Below are 13,933 nucleotides of genomic sequence, written 5' to 3'. Positions count from 1 at the left end.
GTAACTACAAACTTATTTAGTTTCTGGGTGGAGAGAAAGGATGTGTGGGCGGAGATGCATTAATAAGAAAATTTAGCTTTCAGAGCGGAGGGGGGCTTTTAGTTTATTTTCTAAAATTGGCAAATTAATCAGTCCTTTTGGTTCAGTGTCAGGGTTGGATTCATATTGGTGCAATTCTATCAAGGGAACCTTTCGAAAAAGAAACATCCGTATAAGAGGTACCTTCATTACAAAAGTTTGGTTATTTTGGGCACGGTAGTTGTCTGTTTTTATGTTTATCTGAGATTTATAAAGTCGCAATCACTCTAAAAATAAAATTGCCTTAATTAGTCCATTGTTTCAGAATATTTGTCGGATCAGAGCGTTTGTGAGCTGCGTGGCGTTAAAGGAATTTGTTACCTTCTAAGATCTCTTGGGTGATCTGGATCGTGATACCTCTGATTTCCTTTTTAGGTATAAGTACTCTTTTATCCGTTTAAACCATGTTTAACAGCTTAGATTATCATTTCCTGGCGCCACTGGACTTTATGAGTCTCATGATTGTTGTCAGTGATAATTACACCCCTCTCTAATAAGACTATGTATTTAACCCCTTAGATTGCTATTTTAACAAAAATATTATTTTTGGAGGTCTCAATATTTTGGACAACAGCTGTTCATTGACCTATTTTCTTCGTAGATCAAGTTTGGACCCGATCCCTTCTACTACGGTCTCTACCTCTCTCTTCAATTTGCATACCGCACCTTAATTGCAAGTCCTGCGATGAAAGGGCCGAAATAACATGAAGGGCGAATTTCTGGAGGCGCGCGTGCAAGCAGGAATTGTTTTTCCTGAAGTGGTCTAAAAAAAGTTACGCTTTATTTACATGAGAGCGAACATGTAAGTTAACCTGTTCAAAAATTGCGAGGCCTGTTCAATTGTCTAACGAAAATGGTAAACCAGATAAATATCTCTTTACTGAAATCTCGGTCAGTGGAGACGAGTGTAAGCTAGTGCATGAATGACTCATTTACGAAAGAGTATAATGTACCAAGCCGTTAACACTGAGGCTCATTAGATCGAAAGTTTAAAGCGCACTAGAACTTGAATGAGGGACATGCGTTGCTCGATCTAGTGCTTTGGCGGTACGCAGCGTAATAGTTTATCAGCTGTGCTCTTTTGGGGTTAGCGAGGTCCGCAGATGATTCGGAGCCACTCAAATTTTTATCGGTGCTGCAGTTAAAGAGGTGACGCGACCCTCAGCTCCAGCGGAACACAAAAAAAAAGGATCGCAGTTGCTGTGTGCCTTGTATTGGCTGATACTCGACCAGAGTGGCTTCATTTCTCCAATGCATTAGATCGAAGTGCCGCTGTTGGCCTTTATACCAGCTCACAGTAAAATAAAAAAAGAGAACAACAGCGAAGAAAAAAAGGGAATGAAACCAGGAAGAGTGCGCCTCTAACATTACGATCTATTCGAATAGAACTTCTGTAAACCTGTACGTATATAAACCTGTATTCATATCTGAAGGTCCACACTGGGTCGATTCCCGCACGTATCAGCATGTTTTTCTTAATGTGACAAACACCTGGCTTATAGATTTGAATTCACCGATTAGCAGATTAAGAAAAACATGTTTGCTGAAAGTCTTAGCCAGTGCACTGATTGGTTAATCCGTAAACAACAGCTACACAGATTTCCATTTTTAGAGGCTGTTGACTGTGTCAGTTTGAAGAGCATGAGGAAATTCCACGCTAAAAATATTTTCGGAGAAATCAGGACCAACGGATGCGGATCTTAGGAAAGTACCGCCCCCTTTCCAGTTCCAACATTCCTTTTTTTTTCCCTTTTTTTTTCTTTCCTTGTTTGATCAAGTGTTGTTTAGCTATTAAAAAGGCGCCTTAAAATCGACGAAAACCTCAAAATCTGTTACAGCGATCAGAATATGAATGTTGACCCCTATGGCGCTCACTAAGTTTTCTCAACTTCCTTTTTCGTTCGTGTTCCTCTCAAAAAAATATATTCATATGATGACTCAAAAAATAGTTGATGGGAAGAGTGTGGTATTCGCTATGATTTCATTCATAAACTTACTCCGTCAGGACCAGGTAGTCCACGCAAACACTTATATATATATTATCCCACAATTTTTCAAAAAAAACAAAACAAAACAAAACAAAACAAACAAACAACTAACTTTACCCAATGAAATGAGAATAAAAACGGAACATATAAGTTAGGCAATGCTTTGATAACTTCGGTTGTTTCAAGATTTTACACTGCGTTAAATCCATGGTCTTAAATTAACAAGTACAGGAATATATAAACATTTGTGAGAATGTTATTAAAATATAGGAGGCATTCCGTGCTCGGTATTTTTATATTTGTTCATTTTATACAGGATGTTTACCCAAGACATAATGTTCTCTTGGCGACAACTGTTAGCCGCAAACAACTTGTCACATCCGGAAAATACAAGTTATGGCTCGCTTGCGGTGCGAATCCTGGAGAGCTTTTTTAATTGTATATTAACATGTTTTATTAGTTCCGGAAATGAAGTTTCAACTACTGACGATCTTTTCACGATAAAGGAGGAACCCTCAACGCGTTTTTTTTTATTTGCGAGGCAAGCATTATCTGAATTCATAGATTGGAAATATTTCATCACGTAGAGCAGGTTAGTATTTGATTATCAGTGGAGTTGTCGCTTCAGCAAAGGCAGGCGGCGTGTGTATTTACACCTCCTCACGACAGATTGAATTTGAAATTTTGTGACACGTTTTGAATCTTGAAAGATTTCAGCTAAACATCTTGGGTCTGTTTCATAACAATCCGTGTATGTCGTCTGTATACTTATTCACCTTAGGTTGGTTAGTGCCACTCTCAACTGTTTTTCTATTCTGCCTAACTGATCATGATTTTGTTTTTCTTGTTTACTTAAACTTCCTATAAGTTGAGAGCAGTACTATAAATCGCTCAACTCTGTAAATCGTAATTTAGAAGCGCAGGTATTTGGGTAATTTGCCAACCCAGAGTCTGACCCAATGACTCGTTTTTTTTATTATCATTATTTTTTTCCGTGTCGTTGTTAGGTTTAAGAGATCCACTTACAGAGACTGCAATATTCAAGACGTTTTGTCTTTTGCACTGCTCAGTTAGAAAACAGTTGCTTAGTTTCGGTATGAGCTATGTAGAGACGTAGAAGCCCGAATTTCTTGCCGAATCTCTTTGTGAACTACTGAGTGAGGAGCAAGAGGATTTATTTTAGACTTTACGACATAACATGATACGAACGATTTTGAAATACTAAGGAAGGAAGGACGCCCTCGATCCTGCTTGAAAGATTGAAATAACTGACCTTTTCTCAAAGTTATTATTTTTTTTTATCAAAACAAATCAAATTTAGTGACTAATATTGAAAGCTCACAGTTACTGAGTTGTTACAAGAACTTTTGATGACAAATTTTTTATCGCAACAAACTCAGCAAGGAGTGCTGACCTAGCTTTCGAAATGAAGCGTATGATAGCAGTCTAATAAGCTATTTGAATTGATTACGAAGGATTCAGAAAACATGTAAAACAATCTATAGTAATCGTTAATCGATTTTTTACCTGTAACAAAACAATTTAATTCAAATCGAGCCATTTTCAGTTCATCTTACCGCCAGATTCCTTCAATAACGAGGCTATGATCTAAATCTTAATAGACAATTTCCATTTTGCTCTAAATGTGCGTTCATCAATCATGTCAAATTTAGGTATTAAGAGATTAAAAATTCGTTTTTTAAGCGCAACCCCGCAAAGCTAATCCCAAAAGTAAGCAACAATTACTGCTCACAACCTCAATTGGAATGACATCCTTTTGTCAAATTTGATTTTAAAATGTGGTACTTGCACTTAAACAAAGCATCGCCATTAAAAACTCATAAAAAAAAGAATCTGTACGCGGCGCCAAACTTCCTAACAACTTGATGTCGATTTGAACGCCTTCACTCGTGTACCCTCTATTCACTTTGAATTTGTAAAACAATAGCTAATGAGCTCTCTAACCCGCTACTAATAAAGTGATGAAAAGCATAGAGGCTTTGATAAGCTTTCGTTCGTTCAAACTGCGGTTGTCAGATCCTTTGAAATGTGCGCTTGATAGCGACAAGAGCCAACCGACTGGCTTCAACTTATCAAATTGGTATCGCTACCAGATTGATGACTATCTCAACCTTGTAAGTTTTTCCCGCTGTATTTTTAAGCTTAATCCTTAACTCGATATCTATGTTCTCTGAGGTCTGGTTTGGATTATTTGCTCGTTTGTAGAGCGTACGACCCCAAACAGTCCTTCTCAAAGACAAACATGTGGAGAACACATTTGTCTTACTGGCTTCACATATCAACCGACTCGAATGCTATTTTAATCTCAATAGCGAGTTAAACTTCGATCTATTTGTCATTATCTCGCAAGTTTCGATCGTTTCCAAACCCATAGGAGATGTTATTTTAATTGTTGTTATTTCTGACGATTATTTAGTAATCACTTCCTCTACAAATAAACACAAAACATTCCAGTGCAATTTTCACAGTTTCCATTTCCACCGTTTACCTCGACGTTTGTTATTCAAAAATATTACTATAATTTGCGCTTGTTCCTCACGGAAAGACTTCAGGGAACATCGTTTAGCTTACCTCTACAAGCACAAAATACTTTCCAATTTTATTACTCGATTCATTTGTCAAGATAACTCATAGAAACAGCGTGTAACAAAAATTGGCGAAATAATTCCTTCTCTCCATCAGGTGGTGTTTCGCAACTTGTGACATCATTGCATCTTCGCGCTGTCTTCGTCCCAATTGAGTATCGTGTGTCTATATACGATACCGATATTTTTGACGTTATCAGTAGAGTTCGGAGCCTGTATCAGCCATCAGAGGTGAAACAGTCGCAATTTCATTTGACATCGAAACAAAGCTGTTTATTCACTGATACTTCGAAGTTGCATGGAGAGGAGGAATGTAGTATGTCCGTGTGACCGCGAGGTAAGTTCTTTGACAATTCTCGATAAATTTGCGGCAATTAGAACCAGCTATCTAGGTTCAGCCGACGACATGATATCGCATGTTAAAAGGAAAGTAACGGGGAGAAATTTCTCAAAACGACAGATTGGAGACGGTTCTTCTCTAATTCATTATTGGATATTTTGCCCACATCAAGTTGCTCACCACGATGTAGGCCTTCATCCGTTTTTCTTTAGTGCGGATTTACTGTGATTAATGAATTTTTCGACCCATGTTCCTAACTCAGACAAACAAAGAACCTCAGGACATTCTATTGACTTCCGAGTTCCGGCCTAAGGCTTATTTTTTAATACAGACAACAGCACAGCACGTCAAGAATTTCTCAGAAAAGCGCAATCAAAGTTTAATAAACTGAGCAATACAAAGAAACACGGGTCTAACTTAGCTTATGTAAAGCAGGTTCATGATTTGGACCGATTCAGATTGTGGAAAAAAGCCGCTTAAAAATCCATCTATTTAAGTATGGCGTGAACAAGATTATCGGTACATGCGCCATTTTGCTTATTCTTGAAGGAGCATACCGACCGCCTTGGTGCTGCCGGAAGCGGCTCGTTTCTAGAGATGTTTCTTCAAATTTGTAAGAAAGAGCAAAATTCAATTTCATTAATCTTTTGCTTGAACGATTTTCTTTAGCGTTCATTCAGTCCTAGTATGTACAATGATGTGAAACTCGAAAAAGCTCAAAATGGAAAAATTTAAAAATGCAGGATATATACTTTTTTTCGGACGCATGCTATCTGCTCTCTCGGCTCGCCGTTGTTGATGCAAATTCGCGTGAGTTCTTGATTTGTCAACACTCTCATTCAAACTGTTGTCAACTGGAATTCTGCGGGATGTTTAAAACAATACGCAAAGTACATTCACGGTGAGATCTCTAGAAGTAATCTCTGTTTTTGCAATTATGGTTCAAACACTTTTACACAAATATGAACTTGTATAACATTACGCCCCAAATTGGAATTCCTTGTGTGTTATTTTCACCACTAAACCCGTGTGATTTTCAGCTTAACGATCTATTCCCAGCAGAATAAAACGTTGAATGTTTCCATTTTTTAGTAAAGCGGCTATTCTAGTTTTAAAAATAGCTTAGTTTTGCCTTCTGATCTGATTGTGGCTGTGATGAAATTCAAACAACACACGGAGTGCCGGAAACAGTAAAGTACTGAACTTTAGCCTTGCTAAATCAAACCAAATGATTACTGTGGACGAAAATAAATATTTTCAATCCTTTGCCATCAATTATTTTTCCATCATGTCAGTTTCATACTGTTTCAGTCACGAAGACCTCACGGAAAGCCACTTTGACTTAAGAGATTGAAAGAGGAATTTGGAATTGTTTGACCTTCCTTTGCAGCGAGCGTGGTTTGAGCGAAGTGATTTTGCAAGAAGAATGCAATAAAATACCGGTAACTTCAGTTCAACTGATTGACAAACTTTTGTTTTTTCTATACACAATTTTTTTTAATTGAGAGTAATCTACAGTTAAGAACGTTTGCTTTACTACTCATTATCAAAACAAGGCTTTAGATTCGTACGAATGTGTTGTTAAATAAAAAAGGCGTAGGCATTGCATTTACTACTATTGAGAAAGTCTTGATACAAGGTTTCTATTCTAAATTACCCAGTTCAGAAATTACAATTGTAGTAGTCAACCCGTTTCGGGAATATCAAACTTTGCGACTGGACTCAAGTAATTTCCTGTCTAGGCAGCCCAAATTCAAAATTCTGCTATGCACTTGTGATTCATCACAATAGTGAACTGAAAGCTTAGAAAACATAGTAATATCGAAGCAAGGTTGGCCTGCTTGTTGGTTGTTTTTCATGTGGCTCCCATTGCCGTGCAGATATTTTTCCCCATTATTACCGGTCGTCCTCCCCCGCACTCAAAGCCATGATAGTCTGAAAGTGAACTCACTTCCTATTGGACTTTGTTATCAAAGTGCGCACGTCTGGAAAGAAGCATGAAGAAACGACTGAAGAGGCGAGTTGTTCGCTCGCTTCCTTGTACAAACATCCGGTGCAGCTCAGTCTACTTTTCAGAAAAGCCTCATCCCTTGAGCTGCAGATGAATCAATGTTTTCGAAAACCTCACAAATAATGAGTAATGTTGACGTGCAATGTATATATTGTATCAATTTTGGAAATGAAAAAATGATAACCAATATTTACAGATTCCGTAGAGGAATGTTGATAGACTTATCATTTTTTATCTTTCCGTGTTTTAACACCAAAATGGATTGAATAAAAATTGATCAAGTACACGTGATGAAACCCTGTAGACTGGAAAACCATTGATGTAAAATTTGTGGAAGTGTTCTTTATCTTTCCTGATAAGCTTTGGTTAAAAAAAAAGAAAGAAAGAAAAAAGTCTATGTGCCCGAATCATACGCTCGCACGTTTTATTTGTGGGCCCACATAGAGTTTGATATTTGGCCCGTTGGATAAAAATAAAATCACTTCACAAGCACAAATTTTTGTAGCAAAAATTTTGAGAAGTTTATCATTCCTTGAATATGCGATATGTTGGGTTTTGAATTGTTCCAAAACGATTAATGTCCATAGTTGTGTAACAGAGGGAATGTATCGGCGAGAAGCTAGATTTTAAATCATTTTCTAAATGATTAACGAACTCCTGGTCATTAGTAAATCCGTTTTCAGTTTGTTTATGATAAAGAGAAGGAATGCGTGTTGAAAAGAAGCTTCGCCAGGATATGCAACATGGTGTAAAGGTCACTTCCAAGAGTCTCTTCAAACCTACTGATACAGAATTTTTCGTTGGTATCAGTGAGTCATAACAGTAAAATATCATTTGAATTCTTATACATGCCCAAGTGTGAAACATTGTTTAAATAACAAAAGTGTATTTAGTTTGAAAGCTGAAGAGTCACTTCACAGCACGCGGTGCTGAATCAAAAATTTCCGTCTCCTTTTGAACAATAAAGTATTGCAGTTAGTTCAGACATTTTATAGAATAACTTATTTTTATTTTAAAGAAATATGTGACAAGGTTGCAATATCATGGTCTAATTGGCTCCGGGATATTTAATGATTTTTGCGTGTTGAAATGTACTTAAATAGTAGCGCTTTTTCATCCACGAGATATCATGATATTCTTACAAACGTCCAATTTGAACGTTTTAAAAGTCGAATATTAAAAATCTAATTTTGGAACTTTTTTTTAAACGAGTACTTGTCTCAACCGTCACGTCATACACTTTCGAAACATACTTGTTATTAGTAACACAATGCCAGCAAGGATTAGTAAATTTCCTTAGATAGAGATTTAAATACCACCACGATTTCAACTGTTTCGTAATTTTCCCGCCTCGGGCTTAAGGAATAGTTTCGACGTGTCAGTAATCACGACCACGACGAAGACAAATTACGAAACCAAATTTGTTCAGTGTACCTGGCTACTTCGACCTAATTTTTTCTTAATTCAAGCTTGGAAGAGAGTCGAAGATGTTAGAACTTTTTAAGGTAAGGAATTTGAAACCTAATGGAAGTTATTATCCACAAGACATGTTTGGACAATTTTTCATATCTTCAGTAGAACATTTTCATTACGGTAGTATTTGAGTTATCAAGAACGGTGCGATCATGCTATAAACTGTACTTAAATGGTAACAAGCAACCAGTTTTAATGAGGGAACTCTATAACATCATTTTACAGAAGGTCAGAATTTAAGTATAGTTCAATGCTCCCAGCTGCTACCCTTTTGGTCGTCATGGCGAGTAAGAAACATCGGATGACTAAATTTGCAGCGGAAGTCCTGTAGTCGGCGGACGTAAAGGATGCTGTGGCGCTTTCATTATTTCTTGTGTTATGTCCAAAGTTAACATGAGATAAATATTGTCATTAACCAAGAGTAAGGTTCCGTCGTTGTCTCACACAATTTTTTTCCTCCTTCGATTCCCCTGCGAGATCTCCTTGAACCTCGTGAACAAAACCTGGCTTTAAGCAGTATGATACCAAGGCCGTAGCCAGACTACAGAGCAAGACGAGGCAAGTTTCGAGCGCCGAAGGTGCGAGCCGCTAAGGGGGTATGGGGGCATGCCCCCCCAGAATATTTTGAAATCTAGAGGCTCAGAAATACTCTTTTAAGCATTTTCCGTGGCATTTTTTCTTCAGAAGGTCAATCTTGGGCCAAAATCAAGACGAGGCAATTGCCTCGTCTTGCCTCATGCCAGCTACGGCCCTGGATACGTCATGTGATACGCGCTATTGCCCAGTTCTTTCTTTTTCTTGGCCTTAGCAGTTATTCGTCTTGCGACAATCTTACAGTTTTTCGTCGTCTAATGGGGACTCAGTGTCAAAGCGGTTGAACTTACAGCCTTGTACGTACAAGAAAATTCGTAGAACTGAAGATTACAATGGAAAGACCAAACATGTTCTTTTCCTGAACCGAATGTTTTCTCTTCTTTTCTTTGGCTCGCATGTCGGTTGAGTCTGCTACGGTTGCTGTTTTTAATTGTTATTATTATTATTAACAAAAAGTTCGGTTAAAAATTTCCTGAGTGGTAAAGCGGGGTGAGTTAGTGGCCATCTTGAAATACGAGCTGAAAGACTACGGAAACGAGGCTGTCGAGGAGTAAGCCGATTTAGGTAAACCCTGGGAACGAGAGGGGAAAAAAGACCTTGAAGTACATTGTCCAAGTAAGTTTGCCGGTCGGCGATTTCTACGAAGCGTAGCTGTCTTCTCTTATAAGGTATTTTACTATTTTCACTTATCATTTCACAAAAACGCTGTACCACTGAGGTTTGGAAATTCTAGTCCACCCTGTTTTAGAATTTGACTTTTAAAGCTTCTAATTTCCGGTAGCTTCTTCGTCTCCGTTCGGTGTGCATCTCTTAACAGTAACCTTCTATTCAGTTGAATCTTCTACCTTGGTTTTTTTTTGGACAGAAGTTGATTTTCCAGGATCTCGTTAATCAAGGTTAGCCGCAAAAACCTTGCAAACAGATGATTAGGAAACTAAAATAGATACATCACAGTTACCGCATGTCCGATCAGCAACTAACCACGATAAATTGAAACGAGACCGTGTTTTTTCTTTTTTTGGCTCCTGAAAGACTGTAACTGAAGCGAGAGCTTGCGGATCTCATTCCGAGGGCATTTCCCATTGAAATGTATGCGAGATAAGAAGAAAATCTTTTTTATGCCTCTATTTTTACGTTGCTAAGAAGCGTGCTGGGATATTGTATTCAACAACCATATACAGACAAAGATTTCGGCGCAAAAAATTTATCGTGGATTCCAAATGTGACCTTTGTTTGTCTTCTGGAAGACGAATTGTTCACATACCTCTTGCTGAGGTCTCCCGATGACAGGAAAAACGAGAGTGAAAAGTGGTGCCTTGAAAGATCCACATCCTATGCAGCAAACTGTTAGTTGTTCTGACTTATCATTGAGATACTAACAGATTTCGGAAATGAACGAGAAGCAGTGAAGTATCTCAAGGCAAATATACTGGCGACAGACCGTTAATATTACATAACAGCTTACTATATTGGATGTATACAACTGTCTATCTTATTTAAACTGTAGACACCATGATTACTTTATAAATAAATAGTCAAGAGGATTCGTTTCCGTAAACTTCTTTGTGACAATAAATCCTCGACGCCTCAAACTCGGTCGATGTATGATTTTCGTATGAACAACTTTAACCTCATAAAAAAAATAATTTTTGACAAAGAAAAGAAAAACCTCTGAACTAAACATCCTGTCTTCCCAGTTATAGCCTGCTGGCTATAATCAATATACAAGTATTGCATAAAAAAAATTACATTGTTATTGACAATCCTAACCGCCAAAAAAAAAAAGATCTGTCTGGTAAAGCGGAATATTAGAGCTTCTGTCAGAATGTCTCCGTGATTAAATTTTCAGGTTAATTTTTCTTATTATCAATAGCTGTTCAGATTACAGAAGTACATATTTTTAATTGTCAGTAAGATTGATCAGTTTTGTAATTATGTCCAATCGTGTGGTCGAACTCCGATCTGTAACCAAATTGTCTGAGAATTCGAGGCATGTTATCATCAGCGAAAGCAACATTCGCCCAACCGTCGTGAACTCATTCACCGCAGAACCAACATGAAGCAACTGATTAACGAAGCAATATGTCCTCATGTCATGCAAGCTTACTCAGTCGACATTCTCTGTTACAAGATCTAGGCTACCTTCACATGGCAAACGCGACAGCCGTGTAAACTCCCGGACACCGTTTTATTCGTGAGAATTCACAATTGCGTGATTACATATTCGTTCTATGTGAATCACAGAGAGTTTACTAGACGACTTGTTGATGTATTTTGCGTCATTTTCGGTTTTTTCGCTATAAATCAGGTTTTGGGACATTTTAAGGAAAATACAAGGTCACTGCAGCTTGTTTGTGCTCAGCTCAGGTATGTTTAAGTGTTTGACATCAATTTTGCCGCTGACTCTACAGTAAAATCATCATCGATCCAGTTTTGTTTTCGTGAACTTTCAAAACCAAAAACTTCCTCAGGCACTCAGCGCACGTGATAAAAAAAGGTATCGTAATATTATATTACATGTTACTGGATAATAATCACGCATTATTAAGAAATAATCTGTCTCTTGAAGGTAAGCAAAATATTTCCTCAGTTTTGTTAGTTATGGTCGTCGAAAGTTTTCAGTTTCTCACAGAAAAATCTGTCGTTCATTTAGTTTGAAATATTTCAGCTGACTTCGCGGTACTTAGCTCTAAATAAGTCTCAAAGTGGGAAAAATAGCGACGAAGGAAAGTCTTACTTAGCGCATTCCGAGATCTTTCGCCGCCCACTACGCGCGCGCAGCCAAACTTTTCACATTTTCACTGAGAGAAGTATGATTTACGACGGAAAGCTCAACCAAAGTGGGATCGAAGCTAGTGAAGTTTTCATTTAAAAAAAGTAGTTAATAACTCATGCGTGTCCCTTGTTGATGCTTTTTTAAAATATCTTGACACATAGTTGAGGAGGTCACGTTTATTTTGTAGTAATCCGGGATTGCTTCTTAAAGGTATCGTCTTACGATAAAAAGATGGGATTTGGACAAAATGCATTTGGTTCTCACGTGGACAGCACGTGGCTCCAATGCGAACGCTTCAATAGTTTAACATCGACTTTGGAGAGGAGGAGGATTTTTTCAGTATTCTTCTCCCCTCTGGCTTTCAGACCATTTAAGATGCGGGCTTTAGGATCGGAAATCCAAGGAAACAAAGTAATTCTCAGTTTGCAACGTTTTTCTCTTTCGTTTTATCGTTCCTAAAAGTAAGCAGAATAGACGCATACATACTTGATAGTTTTAACCATCAACGTTTAAGAGTCGATGTAAGCCGTCAATACAAGCAAACACTGTCATTGAACAATCAAAGCTCTTGAGCAAACAAAATAACTGAATTACTGTAACGTGAACGAAACCATCTATATTCGTTCACAGTTTATGTTTGAACAGCAGTTATTAAGCTAGAAATAGACGCTTTGCTTATTTCTATTGCATGGTCAAATCTGTCTTAAAACCAATGATAAAATTTAGAATTCACAGGTAAACATTTGACGCCAATAAGAAATAGACGTTTTATGATTTCTATCTCATACTTAAATCTGCCATAAAGCCAGTGATCAAATTTGAAATTCACAAGTAAACATTTGACGCCAACAAGAAATAGACGTTTTACTAATTTCTATCACATATTCAAAACTGCCTCAAAGCCAGTGATAAAATTTGGAATTCACAATTAAAAAAATTTGACGCTAACAGGAAAGAATTTTCAATCTCTCAACATTCCTTTTAAATGGCAATTGTCCTGCTTATTTTCCAGCCTAAAAAGGGCAACTCCAAAGTCCAACTGTAGAAAACAGTATTTAACTGATTGCGCAAGGTATCTTTCAAAAAACCACTAATACGATTTGTATCTTAATTCTGACGTCAGATGAACTCTTGCCACTCAAACATGATTCGTATAGCAATATAACAATACATAAAGTTATATAGTTACTTGTGGTATGCGCGTATTACCTTTAGTGTTGAATAAAAATGTCCAAGGACTCATTCAGCAGAGTTTTTCGAAAAAATCCCCTTGTTGTGGGTCAATTGTTTAAAAGGTATAGGTCGAGCGTAACTTGAGTATGTCAGTTTTGTCTCAAGTTGAAGAAAAAACAAGATTATGCCGATAATATGAGCGAAAGTTTCGCATTTATCAAATTTCCAAGTTTATTCTAACTAGATTAGTTTTCGAGACGAGCCTTTAAGATGGCCACGGAGATTGAACAGTAGTTTTCCAGGCTCTGATCACGCTAACGTGTGATATTTCATCAAGAATCATTTAATTTCTATTCGTGACTTTCGTGAGCAGTCCTTCAGTAAAGCAGTTTCCGTCAGTTAATTGGCCCTAAGCGAGCAGATTGATTGAGCATTTTCATGAGTACACGGCACATTATCCGCTGCGAGGTTAAAACCGCTGGAAGGAAGAAAATCAGTAATTAATCTGATTTACCAGCTAGACGTGTATTTCTAGCCAATTAGATTGCTTATTTTTCCTTCTTTGAAAATAATTGTTTTTATTAACAGTGATAAGTTCTAAACCCTCCGAATACTTGCTTCAGAGCTTGATTTATTAAGTGCTTTAGAACAGAAATATTTGCCTGTCCGCAGAGCTGGCGCATGCAGAGCACAGATCGCCTCGAGGTCACTGGTAATATCTACTACATGGTCGGTGGTCCGTGTAGACCTAAACATCGTGCGTTAAATATCTCGTTCGAAGTAAATGTTTTTATTTCTTCGCTAGCCTCAAGAGGGTAGAGGTCATGGCGCACAATACGTCTTACATTACGCCGGGAATCCAATCTTTCAATTTTTGTGACAATAGAGTTGTTT

General features: G+C 37.6%; 1 protein-coding gene across 1 annotated transcript; it reads right to left on the bottom strand.

The window, feature by feature from the left end:
• Positions 1-1,595: 1,595 nt before the first annotated feature.
• On the bottom strand, positions 1,596-11,182 carry LOC136278226 (uncharacterized). The gene is made up of 4 exons (XM_066161706.1): positions 11,117-11,182; positions 10,355-10,422; positions 5,765-5,874; positions 1,596-1,735 (listed from the first exon to the last, which is right to left on the bottom strand). The coding sequence occupies exons 1-4, from the start codon at positions 11,180-11,182 to the stop codon at positions 1,596-1,598; spliced, it is 384 nt and encodes a 127-aa protein (XP_066017803.1).
• Positions 11,183-13,933: the final 2,751 nt, after the last annotated feature.

The sequence above is a fragment of the Pocillopora verrucosa genome, chromosome 14 (genome assembly GCF_036669915.1).
Source record: "Pocillopora verrucosa isolate sample1 chromosome 14, ASM3666991v2, whole genome shotgun sequence".
Lineage (NCBI taxonomy): Eukaryota > Metazoa > Cnidaria > Anthozoa > Scleractinia > Pocilloporidae > Pocillopora > Pocillopora verrucosa.
This window is presented reverse-complemented; position numbering and strand designations above follow the sequence as displayed.

Excerpts from the sequence above, each read along its gene's own strand:
- LOC136278226 (XM_066161706.1), bottom strand. The coding sequence starts at position 11,182 with ATGAGGACATATTGCTTCGTTAATCAGTTGCTTCATGTTGGTTCTGCG. Across the intron at positions 10,423-11,116 it reads CGGTGAATGAGTTCACGACG|GATGTGGATCTTTCAAGGCA; the intron begins GTTGGGCGAATG and ends TTTGCTGCATAG. Across the intron at positions 5,875-10,354 it reads TCGGGAGACCTCAGCAAGAG|AATTCCAGTTGACAACAGTT; the intron begins GTATGTGAACAA and ends AACATCCCGCAG.